This window comes from Maniola hyperantus, chromosome 25, assembly GCF_902806685.2.
Source record: "Maniola hyperantus chromosome 25, iAphHyp1.2, whole genome shotgun sequence".
In the NCBI taxonomy this organism is placed as follows: Eukaryota; Metazoa; Arthropoda; class Insecta; order Lepidoptera; family Nymphalidae; genus Maniola; species Maniola hyperantus.
Window position 1 is genome coordinate 2,228,741 of NC_048560.1, and position 19,648 is coordinate 2,248,388.

At 38.9% G+C, this 19,648-nt stretch overlaps 1 protein-coding gene across 1 annotated transcript in view; it reads left to right on the plus strand.

Annotated features, from left to right (window-relative positions):
- Positions 1 to 19,648, plus strand: part of gek (serine/threonine-protein kinase gek) — a 61,594-nt gene that overhangs the window by 28,924 nt on the left and 13,022 nt on the right. Inside the window, exons 26-36 of the mRNA XM_069507273.1 lie at positions 1,117 to 1,235; positions 6,173 to 6,226; positions 10,809 to 10,915; positions 11,962 to 12,012; positions 15,202 to 15,321; positions 15,804 to 15,920; positions 16,200 to 16,370; positions 16,704 to 16,798; positions 18,020 to 18,146; positions 18,757 to 18,897; positions 19,216 to 19,423. Coding sequence (XP_069363374.1) covers positions 1,117 to 1,235; positions 6,173 to 6,226; positions 10,809 to 10,915; positions 11,962 to 12,012; positions 15,202 to 15,321; positions 15,804 to 15,920; positions 16,200 to 16,370; positions 16,704 to 16,798; positions 18,020 to 18,146; positions 18,757 to 18,897; positions 19,216 to 19,423 — 1,310 coding nt within the window. The remainder of the gene's footprint in view (positions 1 to 1,116; positions 1,236 to 6,172; positions 6,227 to 10,808; positions 10,916 to 11,961; positions 12,013 to 15,201; positions 15,322 to 15,803; positions 15,921 to 16,199; positions 16,371 to 16,703; positions 16,799 to 18,019; positions 18,147 to 18,756; positions 18,898 to 19,215; positions 19,424 to 19,648) is intronic.

Here is a 19,648-nt window from a genome sequence, read left to right on the forward strand (position 1 = left end):
ACTAAATTTAGAGTATCTGCATCCTTTTCTTTTTACTAATGCTAAAAAAGGAACGGAACATGACTTTCACATTTAAAGACTCTAAATTTTAGTGCACAATACAAATTTAAACAGTAGGTTCGCGAGTGCGTGCTTAAATCACGGGTTTTACCATCTAAAAATTAAATTTAGAAATGTCAAACTGCTTCTGTCCTTTTCATATTACAATAGTAAGAAGAGGGTGCTATTACTCTAAAATTAGGTTGTGCTTAGAATCGGTGCCAATTGGCGAGCTAAAGTATTGGGTTCACACCGAAAACTACGGACAGACGAGCGACGGGCGCGGATGGGAGAGCGAGAGGGCGTTCTATCTGTCCATTGTCATTTGCGCGCAGTTGCTGTGCACGTCAAGCCCAGGCCACACCGCCAGCTAGCTTTGAGCTAAGCTAGCGAAGCGAGGGCGAAGCTTCGCTGGAATCGTCGGATATTTCGTTAGCTTAGCTCGTTAGGTTAACCGGTAGCTCGCGGTGTGAACCGAAGTATGTAAAGAGGTGAAACGATGTTCGCCCGCCTAGCCCGCCCGCCCGCTAGCTGGCGGTGTGGCCTGCGCTAGGCTGGAAACTAATGTCTATTCGTCATAGTCATCGTACTTCACCATAATCATCATCCATCACCATCATAATTCATACATTCGGTCTTTGAGGGTGGGGGTTTTGGCCATAGTCTACCACGCTGGCCAAGTGTGGATTCGCATACTTCACACACATTTGAGAACATTATGGAGAACTCTCAGGCATGCAGGTTTCCTCACGATGTTTCCTTCACCGTTAAAGCAAGTGATATAATTAATTAAAAACGCACATAACTCCGAAAAGTTAAAGGTGCGTGCCCGGGATCGAACCCTCGATCTCCGATTAGGAGGCGGCCGTCCTAACCACTAGGCTATCACAGCTTAGTTTCTATCTTCTGCCTAGAAGAATAGAATATATTTTATTCAAGTAGACTTCAACTAGAAGAAGTCAAGTAGTTTAATTTACCACTGGTTCGGAATGCCGTTCCTACCGAAAAGAACCAGCAAGAAACTCGGCGAGGAAGGGGAGACGTATCACGTGATCCAATGATGATTTGTTTCAACAGGGAGTTATTGGAAACTCGTCAACGCTTAGACACGTTAGCGCACGACATGAAGCGCAAAGAGCAGCACATTCGCGACATGCAAGCCAAGCTCGACCAGCCCCACCAGCCCTCCAACTCCTGTGAGTATGCACACGCCTTTACATACAACATCACATGTTCTACATACACAATTAAAGGGTTCTGTATTATTAGCTGTTGTCAATGTTTAGTTTATGCAAACTTGACCTTTTAATCCATACTAATGTTATAAATGCGACCACCGCCGCCTCGCAGTCACCTTTTAATTTTACGATACTTCATATTATTTTAATTTTGTGATATCTCCTAAGATATTATTCTAAATTAAATGATGTACAGGGCAATTTTGCTGTAAATGGAATGCTTCAGATCATCAACTACTTTATTTTGATAACAATTAATAGTATGTCAGTAAAAACACCTTCAACAGTAAGGCTTTGTTTCGGGTCACATTTGAAAATCATAAAATCGATTATTGTGAGCCAACCTTAAGAGATACATGTATGCAACTGTGGACTTTTTTTGTAGAACTTTGTAAGAGAAACAAATTCACCATATATTGTTTTCGTGTAACTTTGACCATTTAGGCAGCGCACGCCTCGGAAACTTTCAAATGAGAGGATTTTTTCCCGACCTAATTCACATTATTTCAATTTTCCTAGGGATCTCTAATTTTTTGAGGATAAAATGTAGCTCATGCTTCTTGTTAATAATGTAGCTTTCTATAGGCGAAAGAATTTTTAAAATCAGTTGAGTAGTTTTTGAGTTTTTCCTAATTTTTTCTTATAATATTTGTTAATTTTCGATGGATTATTAATCACTCCTCACTGACAACACATTAGTATCTACTATCTACATTGCACCCATGCGAAGCCGGGGCGGGTCGCTAGTAATATATAAAAAGGTCAAGTTTGCATAAACGAAACATTGCCAACAGCTGTTTCGTGCAGAATATCCCACAGTTATTAAAGGAGACTGTCCAATCCTAGCCTCAAGTTTTTAGTGTATACCCAAATAATTGAGACAAATACAGCGTTTGCAATTAGATTAATTCTAAATTGTAATACAAGTTTCCAAGTACAAAAGTATTTAAAATGGAATATTTTTAAGTTACTAGATGATGTCGCGACTTTGGCCTTATAAATCATGACAGTTAACGATAATCGTAAAATTTACATACAAATCCACTAAAATCATGCCCAGCATCAAAATAAAGATAAAATAATTAAAGATTTAGTTTCATACATTTTTAGTATTGTACATAAACCATCTATTTTCCTTGCATTTTTGGACAGTCTTCTTTCTTAAACAACTACGTACACACTTTGGTAAACTTGTATTGCATAAGTGATAATAATTTATTATTTGTGTATTTTTTCAGCACATTATTATAGACAGTTGTTTAATAGTATTATTATATTTATTTAGTGCACCTTTTCTTTTTGTTTTCGTTACATGTTACCGCACAATCCCCACCCAATACACAAAAAAACGTGAAAAATGTATAAACGTTGGCAACCAACCTTTGTCTCAAATGCAATGTTGGATCCATCCCCAAAGTCCAACGTCGTCCGCGACGAAAAAAACGAAAATAACTTGTCTATGGCTCATATTTATGGACTCTAAAACTGTGTGATTGAAAAATTATATTATCTGTGAAATTATGAAATTGGAACTGTGATTCGTTGTGCAAAAAAAAACTATTTAAAAAAAAATTAATTGTAACCTATGGGGCCATTTTTTGCATTTAAATAATGAAACTTATTGTATTAACCGTGGCATTTGTTCGCGTGTAACGCGTTTGTTGTAATGTGTTTTTTTTCTTCAACTATGTATGTAATATTTCGTGCTGTCACTTTTTAATGACAGTTCGATGGTGGTTAAGGCCGTACATACCGTTGTTTATAGGCGTGACGTCATGCATATGGGGTGTTGCCATACTCGTTTACCATCAGTTTTACGGATGACCAAAACTACGTTGTTTTATCTCCCGACAATTACTAGTGTCTATTCAGTTGCACACTAATCTCTTAACTTATTGACAGGTCTGAAAATAGTGCTATCCTCTTCACAATGTTAGCTATAGTACGCGACAGATCGAGATAGCAATCGGTGTACCGGGGTATCCGCACAGTCCCCGCGTTAATCCGATGCGGGATAGGGCAGACGACGTGCGGGTCCTCCCACCTCACACCCCGATTGCCATCTCGACTTATCGCGTACTATAGATGAAATAGTATTTTTTTGTATTATTATTTTACACACAAAAAATTATTATGAATTTGTCCATATTGGAATTTTTTTAATGTTTTAATTCTTGACGCGCCCTTGTCGAATGATTCTAGTCTAGTAGTATATATTCTCATCTAGTCTAAAACACAACTATATTTTTACCAAAGATTTTAATGAATTAATTTATTATTATTTTAATTTAACTCCACCACCATTTGAACTAGTCAATATTTTTTTATATTTACTTATTTTAAGTTTCAAAAACATAATATTTTGTTTTGAGAATATGGTATATATTAGAGATGCGCTGAATGTAGGTTCAACCGAATACAAATGTTCGGCCGAATATTCAGTCCAAAATGTACCGAACCGAATATTCCGGCCGAATCATGCGGTTCAAGGGTACGGCGCTCTGCAAGAGCTGGGTGGCGTAATTGCCACCGCCCCTTCTGCCCCGCGCGTAACTTTAACAAATAATTTTATATTGATTGTTGAAGTTAATCTTTTTTATTTAGTCAATAAATAATTGGTACAAAAAGTAGTTTTTCTTTCACTTACAAAAAACTATGTACAACTTTTGAAATAAACCCCACTTCTTTAGTAATTAGTTAACTTTACTGGTGGATAAAACGTTCTTTTTTAAATATTAACAATAATTTAAATATTCGGTAATTATTCGGCAAATCAACCAAATATTCGGCCGAAACCGAACATGAAACAATATGACGAATGTATCGATTACGAATATTCGGCCGAACATTCACCGCATCTCGAGCAATATCATATTTTTACAATTATTTTTGCCATTAATTGTTTACTTTGATACTGATGATAATGAATATAAATTAAAATTGATTCGATTTTTATTTAAATCGACCACTTAAAAAGTGACAGCATTAAATTTTATTTTAGGATTAAGTCGCCGTAGAACCATGTTATAGAATCTCAGTGCATTTTAATTATTTATTTTAATGTCGATTACGCATTTTCTAACACAATTCTTGCTAAGTATATTTAGTACCCACTTGAAAGTATTACGTTCTAAAAAGAGTAATTTATACTGTATTAGAGAAAATAGTCGATTGCTAGTCGCTTCTTGTCGCCGCAGCGGTGGGATAAGGTGATCTAAAAGTGTAGTGACCTAGTTCTATAACGAAAATAATTACTTTGGACGGTTCGTGTGAAGCTTATTACTACGGAATATAAATTATATTATAATCCGGTCAATATTAGCGTTCCCAACATTCGTACCAATTTTAATCTAAAAATGGTATATGAATGTAGGAACGCCAATATTGACCGGACAATAATAAAAATATCCCATAGTGTGAAATAAGCTTTAGAGATTTGTTTAGATACAACCGAGTAAGCACAATTGTATTAATTTAGAAAATGCGTCATTGGCGTCCGTTTTATCTGTTTGCGATGCATAATATTTAAGTTACTTATTACATTTACTTCTGCATTTAGGTTGTTTATATATTACTTTTGAAGAATTGTAAAAAAAATTACAATATAATTAAAATATAATTTTTATTAGTGTTTTTACCTACACTTCAAGGAAATTTGTGAACAAATTTTAAGTACATATCAAAAATTGCAAAACTGGCAGGATTTGAAACTGTGTCTCCCTGGGAATCGCGTCAGGAGCGCCTACGGTTCACATGCTGCCAGTGCCGGAAGGAAGATGGACAAAAATTTATGGACGCGTGCCCCAGAATGTACAGAGATGATATATGTGCCATTTAATAGTAAAAATCTTCTATTTTAAGAAAAAAAAGTCGCATGTTGTTTTGCAGTCGTGGCATTAAGTTTGTGATAGGCATAAAAAGACTTCCATCCAGGGCCGTAAAGTAAAAAAAAAGGGAAAATCTTGGACAAAATCGATTTAAATTCTTATTTTTCAGCGACTGCTTTTAATGTAAATAGTTATTCAAAATTCATTGTATATTTTTATCTGAATTTATTTTAAAATTTAATATATAAAAAGAAAAAAAGGTGACTGACTGACAGACTGTTCTATCAATGCACAGCTCAAACCATTGGACGGATCGGGCTGAAATTTGGCATGCAGATAGCTATTATAACGTAGGCATCCGCTAAGAATGGATTTTTGAAAATTCAACCCCTAAGGGGGTGAAATAGGGGTTTGCAATTTGTGTACGCGGACGAAGTCGCGAGCATAACCTAGTACCTTTATATTTTTGTTCAGCCTGGGGCAAATTATGTCCATCTCGTTTGAGATAGTATTTTCATTCAGTACTGAAGTGGTAGCATGTGAACCGTGGGCTAGGTGCTTTAGGCGCGATTCCCTGGGAGATGCAGGTTCGAATCCGTAAAAAATGTATTTAAAAATAGTGTAATAATGTGTCAATCCCTGTGTACAGTACGTAGTAAATGTACATATTTAACGGTATTAAACTTTTGTTGCATTCTCTTGTTATTTATTTGTTTATTTTTTATCTGTGGCCGTGTTAGACTTCGTCTGTAGAGTTAAAAAATTATTATTATAAATTAATATGTCAAAAGTACGATTTTAGTCCTTAATTTAAGGGTGAACCTCAGAACAAATACCTGTAGAAGTAACCCTATTGTGACTCTTACTGTTAGAGCGAGACAGCTTAATGCATTTAAGCTCTTATGAGAACATGACGAATGATAATTTTTTGTCCTTATCACCGTGGCCACTTTTTTTTTGTACTAGGCATCCAAAGAGGCACCTAAAACCAGGCAGTGTCTCTTACAAATTCTTATAAAAATGGAATGTATTTCAATGTAATTAAGGTTGTAAGTTATGTGCAAGCAGCGAGGCAAGGTTCAGCCAAGTCGTCGAGCTACTGGAGTGGTAAAGAAGAGAATGGTGCGTGATTTTTCCATAAGTTTTGTCCATAATACGTCCTCTTTTAGAGTAGATTTCGTATGTGATTGTGTATGTCTTTGCCTCCGTTTTATAACGTATTTGTTGGTGTTTTAAAAACAACCCGGCTGAGTTTGTTGCGGGCTCTTCTCAGACCCGGGTGCGTTTGGAACCCTCGTAGCTTTAGTTTTAAGTAAAAAATATCACATCTTACAAATGCAACAACCGACCATCAAAAAGTGTAATTTATTACCTATTTTGATTAAAACATTTGCGTTTTGAATAATTCATAGTATTATAAAAATTTAAAATTTGGGGCAACTTTGTGTGTAAATAAACCAAGTGAAAACAGCAAAACTGCATAGGATAAAATTCAGAGATTTAGAGAGAAAATTTAGAGATTTGTGCACAATCGAATGGGCCATGCCAGTGCTTTTAAAAACTTTTTTATTCATTAGACATTTCACCTTACGAGGGACTCCTGATTATAAAGTTCAGATAGGGATATTTATTTTTCTTTAATAGATTTTGTAATGGCAGCAAAAAATTACAGACGTTATTTTTATTATAATTGTTTTTAATTCAATACACCAACAAATACTATCCATAATCAAAAGGTTTTCGTGGATTTCCTGTCTTTGTCTGCGTTTTAGTTTAATACCTTTGTACCTAGTTTTTTATCCTATATCTTTCCATTGTAAGTACTTACGAGCAAGTGTCAAAGGAAAATTATTAATTTTTAACATTTTAAAATATATTGCTGTTTTGTGGGTCTCGTTAGTTTATTTAAGTTTCAATTAATTATTTATTTAGTAATAAGCATTTATTTAGTTGTTTATACTAAACATTAATATTTATTTTTATTCCAAACATTTTAAGACGATTTTTTAAAATTGTTAACTGACTCCAAAACAGTGATATTATTTCACAATATTCGGAAAAATTTGTACATTTTGGAAAAGATTTTCCTCTGTACGTTGTAAATCGCTTCGCTTTTGCTTGAGCTTCTTGCCGTGGCATGGATGTGACAAGAAATTGAAAAATTCTATACTTACTTACATATTAAATATTTTAATATTTCATATCCAATTAAAATACAATAATAAAAAAGTGATGTCTATTCATGCACGGCATATAACGTGCTAAGCGATTTGTTTTTCTTTAACACTTGTTTGTAAAGGCACATAGGTTTTGACTAATCTTGATTTTTTGTCAACCCCTACTTTTTATGAAAATACCAACATTCACACAACAGACACATAGATCACAATAGACATACGTTAATTTACGTTTCATCATAATCATGATCAACCCATTCGCCGGCATACTACTGAGTACACCATCAAAATGAGAAGGACTTAGGCCATAGTCCGCCACGCTAGCCAACCTGCATGAATGAGAGTTCTCCACAACGTTCTCTCAAAGGTGTGAGAAGTCTACCAATCCGCTCTTGGCTAGCGCGGTAGATGGCCTTAACTATGGAGAATAGAGAAGGGTGGTGGAATAGTGGGTGGATGATGATGATCTCCTATAGTCCGAATGATTGACAAATAAAATAGATCGATATATGAATAACTATAGTACGTGACAGGTTGAGATGTCAATCGGGGCGGAAACGCCCCACACACCCGCATAGCGTGTGCGGGGCTTCCCCCACCTCATACCCCGATTGCTATCTCGACCTGTCGCGAACTATAGGTTGCTTGAAAATTTCTTATACCTTTTGTCGTTGTGTGAATGTTACCGCAGGGCCACAGGTTTGTCTCAAACGTAATAAAACATATCTTTAGAAATGCATAATATCGAGGCCATGGCTGGTGAGGACAGGTGTGTCCGCTTGACGCGTTGTTATACCGGCTTCCCACGGTACGTGATATTGCAGACCAACCCGCACCGACGCACCGTGGGAAGAGTATCGTCCATGGTACAGTTGTTCCATTTCATGAAGACCGCTCAGTCTTGGTTGTATAAGTCCCGCAAATTGCGATTGCGCTGGAACCGTGTCTCATTAATATCGAAATGACGTCATTTTGACGTCAGCCGAAATAAAAATATACCATCAGCTCGAAACTTCAGTCTAATGCCGACGTGACTAAAATGGCGGCCACGCGCATTAGCAATTTGCGGGACTTATAGTAGTGAATGTAAACCGCGTCGCGGTAGAGATTGAGTCTGAAATCTATAGAGCTCACTTTGACTTTGCTCAGCCTTAAGATTAAGTTGAAACGAGACAGATTTATGTGAGAGATATACATCTGTATCGTTTTAACTCTGTCTTAAGTCTCAGCAAAGTCAAAGTGCGCTATATAGATTTCACCCTGAGTGTCACGCACACTATAACAATGTGTACAAGTGCACTCACACAAACATAGCCAAATAGTTATCATGAAATAGAACATCATAGCGCAGACACGTCGTTCGTCCGAGCCTTTTGCGCAGTGCGTGGTCGTCGGCCGTCGTATTAATCCGTACAATCACGCACCGTGGGTATCAAGCATTACGCTGTTTGCGGAAAGCTGTGGCCCTGCTGTTTATGTGTGGGAGACGGGTTTAGTTTGTTCGTATATTGTAAACGTCCCGTGCATGTGTTAGTCCCTAGATTGTTCACTAATTTGTCATGTAAAGTCGGGTGTCAGAGTTGAAGCATCCTTTCTCTATTCGAGGCAGCAAAAGGTACTCGACAGGAACTTTTCGGCTTCGTAGAGCGGATTTTCTATCACTCATACGTATGTCACAGTTCACGACAGTCATGAAACTTGTAACAAAACCTCGAGGTCACGAGTCATACTCAATCGTGTCACAGTGAGACTTGGAACTCATCCAATTTTTTTCCCATCGAGTCCACACAGTTTCTAGTTGCAACCTTTTTATCCATTAGAGACGAGTCACACTGTTACTCTGGATGTGACTCGTTGGGTTATCCATTAGAATTCCCAACGAGTCACACTGTTACTCTGGATGTGACTCGTTGGGTTATCCATTAAAATTTCCAACGAATCACACTGTTAATCTGGATGTGACTCGTTGGGTAATCCATTAGAATTCCCAACGCGTCACACTGTTACTCTTTATGTGACTCGTTGGGTTATCCATTAGAATTTCCAACGAGTCACACTGTTACTCTGGATGTGACTCGTTGGGTTTTCCATTCGAATTCCCAACGAGTCACACTGTTACTCTGGACGTGACTCGTTGGGTTATCCATTAGAATTTCCAACGAGTCACACTGTCACTCTGGATGTGACTCTTTAGTAATACACTTGCACAATATTCAATATTTAGTGAAAGCTCGAACCCTATTTTTTAAAGTGATATAACTTTTACATCCGTCTTTACTCATTATAAAGCTATTTATTACAGACATTAGTTTTTTAGTAACGTTTTGTGATCGTGGTTTCGGTTGGGATTGGTTTATGTGGTTTTTATCCCGTGTTTTTTTTAATTATCCATGCTATTTATTACTATCAATATATTTTTATAACACAACTTACCAATGAGGCGGATAACACACGGCGTCCTCAGATGCAGCTACATCTACACACATATGCGTGTTTAAGGTGGATTTATATTTGCCTGACATGTGTCGTGACGCGTCTGAATGGATTCGGTTTTATATATTTAGTACTAGATGATGCCCGCGACTTCGTCCGCGTGGATTTAGGTTTTTTAAAATCCCGTGGGATCTCTTTAATTTTCCGGCACAAAAAGTAGCCTATGTCCTTCCCCGGGATGCAAGCTATCTCTGTACCAAGTTTTATCAAAATCGGTAGAACGGTTGGGCCGTGAAAAGCTAGCAGACAGACGGACAGAAATACACACTTTCGCATTTATGATATTAGTATAGATAAGTCCCGCAAATTGCTATTGCGCTGGGACCATGTCTCATTAACATCGAAATGACGTCATTTTGACGTCAACTAAAATAAAAATCCCATCAGCTCGAAACTTCAGTCTAGTGCTGACGTCACTAAAATGGCGGCCACACGCATTAGCAATTTGTGGCACTTATACTAGTGGATACCGGGCGTTTGGCTACTACGCTAAATAAACCATCTTCGCATTATTGCCTTTCCAATGAAAGTGGATGGATGGTTTGGCTTCGTTTGGATGGTTTCAAAGTCTATAATGGATATAGGTAGAATTAATTATGTTTGACTCCACCCACCAAATATGAAGCGGGCTCTTAAGAGACATCGTGTGTTATCCGGCTAAGGTCCTGTCTAACAACCGCCAGGTAAAATATAACGGGTAAATTTGACATTTTGACAGATTTCGAATGTATCATCATGATCAACCCATCGCCGGCTCACTACAGAGCACGGGTCTCCTCTCACAGTGAGAAGGGTTTTGGCCGTAGTCTACCACGCTGGCCAAGTGCGGATTGGCAGACCTCACACACATTTGAGAACATTATGGAGAACTCTGAGGCATGCAGGTTTCCTCACGATGTTTTCCTTCACCGTTAAAGCAAGTGATATTTTAATTAATTAAAAACGCACACGGCGCGCGGAATTCCGCTTGATTTGTCACTGATCTTATAAAGACAAAAAGGGAGTTCTTGTTCTCATAGTGTTATATTTTACAGTCCTGGATCGGCCGCCTTCTCAGATGAGCTACCTGGAGCAGTTCCTGAAGGAAGCGCCGACGGAGCGCCATTACGACAACGTGGCTTCCATGAACAACGAACAGAAGGCATGTTTATATGTAGAGCTACTATGTATGTCTTGTATACTAACAGTAGGGTTGATGGCACACTGCACACAATTTTTAAACGACTTCAAAAAAACCGGTCAAGTGCGAGTCAGGCTCGCGCAACGAGGGTTCCGTACTACAGTTTTTTTCGACATTTTGAACGATAATTCAAAAACTATGGTGCATAAAAACAAACAAAAATCTGTTTTAGAATGCACAGGTGAAGACCTTTCATATGATACCCCACTTGATATAGTTATATCGAAAATTGGAAATACTAATTTTTAGTTCATGACCACAATTTAATTTTTTTTTGTGTGATGTAACCACAAATTCACGGTTTTCAGATTTTCCCCTAATGTTTTTCCCCTGCTATAAGACCTACCTACCTGCCAAATTTCATGATTCTAGGTCAACGGGAAGTACCCTGTAGGTTTCTTGACAGACAGACAAAGTGATCCTGTAAGGGTTCCGTTTATATTTCCGTATTTAAAAAACTGTCAAATTGTGCCTGTCCTTTTCAAATTATATTAGTAAGAAGAGGACGCAGACACTAAAATTTATTTATTTATTAATTTTTTTTTCATGTACCAAAATTTTAGTTACATAGTAGTAATAAATTAAGTTACATAAAATATCTGTCAACAGCTATACTCACGTATTTAGTCGACGTTAGCCCGATTAGTTTCGAACCCATCCAGGGGTTGACAAAGGACCCCGGATGGGTTCGAAACTAGTCGAGCTAACGTCGACTAAATACGTGAGTATAGCTGTTGAGAGATATTATATATAATGGAAATCACTCACGATAGTTTTAACGCTAAAATTAAGTTACATTGGAAATTTAGTTGTGCTCAGAATCAGTACTAATCAAGTAGGTATTAGAAGCGATCCATGGTACACAACAAAATTGTCGCTTTTTCAATACACTAGTATTGAAAAAGCGACAATTGCACTGACTACAGTGTCATTTATTTATTGTTTGTGTTATTATTTGTGCTTTGTTTAGTTGTCGCTAAAGTGTAGTTGTCGCTTATCACGTACAGATGTCGCCGCAGTACCGTTACAGAAACGTTCAGCATTTTTGCAATGCAAAGGTATTCTCATTTTGCTTATTCATTTTATTTATAATAGGCTATTGGGCGTGTTTGACAACCTTGACAACCTCCCTGGCGCAGTGGTCGTATTAGTGGAAGGTCCCGGGTTCGATTTTATCCTGAAACTAGCTTATGCTCGCGACTTCGTCCGCGTGGACTACACAAACTTCAAACCCCTATTTCACCCCGTCAGGGGTTGAATTTTCAAAAATCCTTTCTTAGCGGATGTCTACGTTATAATAGCTGTCTGCATGCCAAATTTCAGCCCGATCCGTCCAGTAGTTTGAGCTGTGCGTTGATAGATCAGTCAGTCAGTCACCTTTTCCTTTTATATATATAGATTTTATAATTTCTAAATTGTCTCTGGTCAGCTAGGTGATTCGCTAACTCAGTGTCTAACACTGAATGATAGCCACTGAGGTGGGTTGCTCTACATTGCTGCTTCACTGGGTGATATTAAAATATTTTTTCGTAGAAAACCTTCAACGGTTTAAAAAATGAGCTCGGTGCCTATCATTAAGTGTTAGACACTGAGTTAGCGAATCACCCCCGCGCTGGTCTGGTGGGAGGCTTCGGCAGTGGCTATTTTGAATGCCCGTACCAAAACTGCTCACGTACTGCGCAGTCGCTCGGCCTGGCCTAAGAGCCAGCCCGTGCCCATCCTTCCTTATTTTATAAAATCTGAAAGTTTCTCTGCGTATTGTCCCCAACACTGAGAGGAACGTTCGTTCGGATGTTTGTTTGGATCATGGTGGCTTTAGGAGATAACAGGTAATAAAGGTGTAAAAAATCGTACGTCAAAGTATAAAGCCTATTTTTTATATTTCCTTCAGAATAGTATTAGAAGTCACGTCATGAATTGCCAGACACTTACCCTCTAACAAATAAACCTGGAATAGCGGTGGAATAGTTATACTCTGTTTTGTCTTTCTCTGTCATCAGTAATTTGACATTTGAAGGAAAAAGACAATACAGAGTATAACTATTCCACCGCTATTCCAGGTTTATTTGTTAGAGGGTAAATGTTGTCAACTCCCTGCTAGACACCTTGAAAGTTTAAATGAAATAAATAAATAAATAATCATTTATTTGCAAGAACTGGTACAAAGAAGATGGAGGAATACAATATAAAGAGCCCTTACCATTCGACTAAATTAATAGTGTGCAAATATTTTAAGAGATATAAGATCAAAAATTAAGTTATTAAACATTATCAAATGAAATTATTAGTCTTCTACAGCATGCCATCAATAAAATGTCAGAGCATATTATAAAAATACAATACAATTAAAATTAAGTAGATGTCAGTAATTAAATCCACACTTATTAAGTAGATGTCAGTAATTAAATCCACACTTATTAAGTATATGTCAGTAATTAAATCCACACTTATTAAGTATATGTCAGTAATTAAATCCACACTTATTAAGTAGATGTCAGTAATTAAATCCACACTTATTAAGTAAACATAATAAATTATTAAAGTTTAGTGTGTCTGGCGGGGTTGCTCACGACGCTGAGTGTCTGGCAATGCATGACGTGATATCTAATACTAAGTACTCAGAAGAAAATATATTAAAAAAATGACTTTATACTTTGTAAGATTTTTTACGCCTTTATTACCTGTTATATCCCAAAGCCATCATAATCCAAACAAACAAACGTTCCTCCCAGTGTTGGGGAGAATACGCAGAGAAAATTTCAGCTTTTATAAAATAAGGTAGGTCTGGCACGCGCTGGCTCTCTCTAGCAGTAAAATTGTATCCGAACTGCACTTAGGCTTCCAGTCCAAATGCAGTCCGTCTGTATACACCCTAACATGACGTCACCGAGTAATAAAAGTTGCCCAGTAGCCTATTCTCATTTATTTATTATTTACGTAGATTGAGTAAAAAAGCTAGACTAAAGTACTGTGTAACCGCGTATGAGATAGCGATAGGACGACGTAACGATGAATAACACGACAATTATTACCATTGTTTAGTAGTCAATATTTGTATTAACCGATCAACAATATTTCTATTAAACGTTTTTTATGTGAAAACAAGTAAATAACTAATGAGAAATACAATGAAGCCACGAATTCTCAAAGTTTGTTTTGCAACTAATGTTGTATTCCTTGTATGTATTCTTGAAAAAAATCGGTTAAGTACACGATAAGGGACAAAAAATAGGTTAGCTGCGTCTCTGTTTATCACATTAGTAACTTTATCTGTGCTCTCTTTTTAGTGTGAATTAGAAAGCAAACGTTCCTTTATCTAGCTTTATTACTCTCTATCTACGATTATTTATTTCGTTTTAACGTATATTTTGTTGCGCAGTACTAATTTTTGTTTCACTCACTCGATTAACTTAAAATGGCTGTGTGCTAACATCGTGTTCTAACCGTAACCCGTTCGAGTTATAGATAGTTCAATCCACGAAGACGCGCCCCATTATTTTCCAGCAGCGATGTGGGCACACGCACAAGAAGATAAAATATGATGTAAAGAGAGAAAGAAAGAAAATGCATTTATTTGTTGTTGGCGTCACAGATAAAAACAAAGTACAAATGTAACATTTTCATCTGTGACACCACCCCAAATGGGTGTACAGCTCAGCATAATGTCCTGCATCATATGCGTTAACACACATAAGATGCAGGACGCTGATTTTCAGCTGTGACCCGGGTGACGCCACAGTTACAAACGTAAATCTATACTAATATTATAAATGCGAAAGTCTGTCTGTCTGTCTGTATACTAGCTTTTCACGGCCCATCCGTTCAACCGATTTTGATGAAATTTGGTACAGAGATAGCTTGCATCCCGAGGAAGGACATACCTAGGTTACTTTTTTACCCGGAAAATCAAACAGTTCCGACGGGATTTTTAAAAACCTAAATCCACGCGGACGAAGTCGCGGGCATCAGCTAATTATAAATATAACACAAAACACACAACAAAACACAATTACAAACACAAACACATTAAAATTACTAAACTTTAAATAAAATTAGATGGAGATCACTCCCCGCACCCGTGGTTTCCCCGCACGATAAATAGTGGGGACGCGTCTTCGTGGATTGAACTATCTATATTAGCTTCAAGTGAATATTAGGTCCATCTATATTCATAGGTATCTATAGATTTGTGACATAATCAATGATATTTCACGGCTCGTTGTTAAAATATATTCTGAATGTGTCAGATGATGTACGGTTCGCAACAATCGACGGCTCTCAGCGGGTCTGCGGAGTCACAGGATGAATTGGAGGGACGCGCCGCCTCGCCCATCTCCTGCAAGAGTTCACCCAGCGAGATGTCTACCGTAAGTTTATATATATACCTACGAGTATTTGGATTTAAATTCACATGATCACTTCTAATGTCTCGGAGTCAATGCCCAGCCTACGACGCGGCATTGACTCTGAGTGGCCTACTTCCGAGTGGTTTTATTTGCAACTAGCTGAACCGCCCCCGCTTCGCTCGGGTGGAGTTTAAAAAATTGAGGGGGAGGTTGAATTAAATTTTTCTCTCCGTAAGAACCATCCTCGTACTTCAAGGAATATTATAAAAAAATAATTAGCGAAATCGGTTCAGCTGTTCTCGAGATTTGCGATGAGCAACACGTTTAGTGATTCATTTTTATATTATAGAAATAATCTTGAAATTTATCTTGAAATTTTACAAAATATAGGTAGGTTTTTTTCCGCGTTTTTTTTGTGGTATCATATCACTGATCATCAGTACTATCACCAGTCTTCGTTTTTGCCAGCGTTCTGGTTACATTGTGTATATTTTTTGTCACAGTATTCCCTACAAGATCCTACATTGGGGCCGGCGGTGCCCGGCAAGCAGAAAGTCCACCAGTTCTTGGTGAGGACGTTCAGCAGTCCCACCAAGTGTAACCATTGTACGTCGCTTATGGTAAGTATGCATTATCAGTCATCATCGCCGGCTCACTACAGAGCACGGGTCTCCTCTCACTATGAGAAGTAATATAGTATGCATACGAAACGGGGTACCGTTTCGTATGCATACTCTATTTCTTCTGTACTCGTATTCCTACATAAATAATTTAAATTAAAAAAGCATATTCTTGTCAAGCGCGTTCCAACCTGGACCTCATCATTGCTCTGTTTCTCAGAAATGATTCTCGACAAGCGCAAGCCTATCTCATAAAAAAAAATGATGTATTTGTCCCAGATTGGTCTAACACGACAAGGCGTGGTGTGTGAGACGTGTGGTCTAGCGGTGCACACGCGTTGCTGCGGGCGCGTGGCGCCGCGCTGCCCGCTGCCTCCTGAGCGCTCGCGCCGACCCCTTGGCATCGACCCCGCACGGGGTCAGGGCACTGCCTACGAGGGCTATGTTAAGGTACGTGTAATCCGGTTCGAAGGACCAAAACCATGCTATAAGTGTACCGTCTACACGTCGGTCCTCACGGGGTCAGAGCATTGCCTACGATGGCTATACCAAGGCGGGAGGCATCCGGTTCGAACGACCAAAAACATGCAATAGGCGTAGGAGCGTTTAACTGAGACGACTCGTGGGAATGCAGGTACAAATTGTGATTGGTTGGCAAGTCAAAATGGTTAACGTCTACTTTTGTTTTTGTCATGTGTATGGGATTACGTAACAGAGATAGTCCGATACTAACTTCTCTCCGTGGATACAGTTTAATCTGTTGTCAATGTGTTTTTGTTGTAGGTTCCGAAACCCGGCGGCGTGAAAAAAGGCTGGATGCGGCAGTTTGTGGTGGTGTGCGACTTCAAATTGTTCCTATACGACATATCACAAGACAGGTGGGCTGTTCATATCAGCTTATTTCGTGGGCCTCTACTACGCTTTGGGTCAGATCTGACCAAGCACGTGACTAAGACTGTTGGTGCTTTGGGACAGATCTGTCCACGTCTTTCCACGCAGATGCGGTCGCGTTTCAGGCGGTTTTAAGCTTTATGCGTATAGAAATAGAGTTTAATATTCTTTGCGTATGAATCTGAATGAACCAATTAATCACAGACAACATTCACTCAAACCTAAGTTTATACTAATGTGTCAAAAAAACCTTGAAAAGACGGGTGGCACGTATAGTGCGACAAGGCTCTCTTGGCACTTGAATGACATTGACAGGGGGGCGCTGTTGGAAAACAGAGGCTTAGAATATTCAAACAAGAACATAGGGGACACTTGACGGTAACGTTAGTTCCGATTTTTGCCACGGGCCAAGATAGCCTTGTCGCACTGTACGAGGCATCCGATCGTTATTTTATTGAGCATACAAATCATCCGAAAAGCCGACATTTTAATGTAGAGAACGGGTACATACCCCGATTAACTTGGCGTTTTTATTTGTCGATATTTCAACCCAATTGCACGGGTCGTGGTCACGACGGGACTGCGGTGCTGCGAGAGATGAAGTTCGAGCTGCCAAGGGCAGTAGCGAACTACCCTCTTCCTTGCCCGACCTGTGCCGTACCGATTTTTTTTTATTTTTTTTTAAAGAATATTAGCCATGTTAAATGACTAATATTCCCCTTTCCTCTCCAACTAAGCGTCAAGCTTGTGCTAGGAGTAGGTACGACAATAGTGCAACGGGCGGGGTTTGAACCGTCGACCATTCGGTTTTCAGTCCACTCCTTTACCCGTTGAGCTATTGAGGCTCAATTTGAAAAAGAATTGGGTTGAAATATTGACAAATAAAAACCTCAAATTAGTTCCAGAAAAACCAAAGAGTTCCCACGGGATTTTTAAAACCTACATCCACGCGTACTAAGAACGCCATCAGCTAGTCAAAGAAATATAGCCGATTCATAGGATACCTAGCGTCAAATGACGACTACATTTGACGCCTGCCAATGACGTCGAGTTCCCTAACTTTAGTGAACTGTGGTTAAGTGCCAGCGCGCATAAGTGACGTGCGGGTGTGCGGGGCGTCCCCCTGCTACACACCCCGGTTGCCATCTCAACCTGTCGCGGATTATATGTGGCTGAGGAAATTCCTAAGAAAATAACTTTGGTTTCAGAAACGCTCTGCCATCCGTGTGTGTGAGTCAAGTGCTGGACATGCGCGACCCTGAGTTCAGTGTAACATCTGTCAAGGACTCCGATGTTATACACGCGAGCAAGCGAGACATACCGTGTATATTTAGGGTAAGAGATTGTATAGTTTGTCATACCATCAATATTTACACATATTGATTAGCTAGTCTAAATATATTAAAGGAAAAGGTGACTGACTGACTGATATATCAACGCACAGCTCAAACTACTGGACGGATCGGGCTGAAATTTGGCATGCAGATAGCTATTATGACGTAGGCATCCGCTAGGAAAGGATTTTTGAAAATTCAACCCCTAAGATGGTGAAAGAGGGGGTTGAAATTTGTGTAGTCCACGCGGACGAAGTCGCGAGCATAAGCTAGTTTAATATAAAGTTGAAATTATATATAGTATATTTCTACGGCTATACCCCCTTGATAAAGGACTCCAGATGGGTTCGAAACTAGTCGGGCTAACGTCGACTGGATACGTGAGTATAGCCGTAGAAATATTACTATATATGATGGAAATCACTCAAGATAGTTTGAACGCTATAAAGTTGAAATGTATCAAATTTTGACATTATTTTACCAGATTATTATTATTATTATTTATTTATTATTTAATTAGAACGGCCATAAAGCCAATTACACTAATTAAACGACGAGTACAAAGTAACATAAACATACTTACAAAAATTGTTAAAATTATAAATTTTCAGATATCAACATCACAACTGGAAGGCGGTAAAAGGTATCACACACTAATGCTGGCGGAGTCCGAATCGGAGAAGACAAAGTGGGTGGTGGCCCTAAGCGAATTGCATAGGATACTCAAGAGGAATAATTTGCCCGACAAATGTGTGAGTTAAATGTGTTAGAATTAAATTTGAATTCAAATCTATCAAAATCCGATGCGGAATTAATTCCGCAGTGCGCGCGCTTCTATGTAGTTCTATACTTCACAGATTTTCAACTTTCGAAGTAAGATTACTATACCAAGTGGGGTTATCATACGAAAGGGCTTTACTTGTACATTTAAAAAAAAGATTTTTATTTATTTTTAGGCATAATAGTTTTTGATTTATCGTGCAAAATGTCGATAAAATACGATTGTGCTACGGAACCCTCGGTGTGCGAGTCTGACTCGCAGTTGACCGGTTTTTTTTTTTAATTTTTAGGTGTACAGTGCTGCGGTACTAGCGGACGCGAGCGGCGCCGCTGCGGTTCGCGGCGCACAGTGCGCATGCGTGGTGGAAGGAACCAGAGTATGCGTTGGAGGGGAGTTCGGGCTAGCGCTACTGGACTTGGAGCGTGCCGAGTTGGTGCCGCGACGTGCCATCGCGCCTGTACACCGCCTGCGATACGTGCCCACCGAACAGTTGCTAGGTGAGTACTGTAGATTGTAGTCTCTGTCTGTCTCTCTCACTCGTGTGAGTAGTGAGAGGGACACGTGTCACGTACACAGCCTGTGATACGTGCCCACCGAGCAGTTGCTAGGTGAGTACTGCAGATTTAGTCTCTGTCTGTCTCTCTCACTCGTGTGAGTAGTGAGAGGGACACGTGTCACGTACACAGCCTGTGATACGTGCCCACCGAACAGTTGCTAGGTGA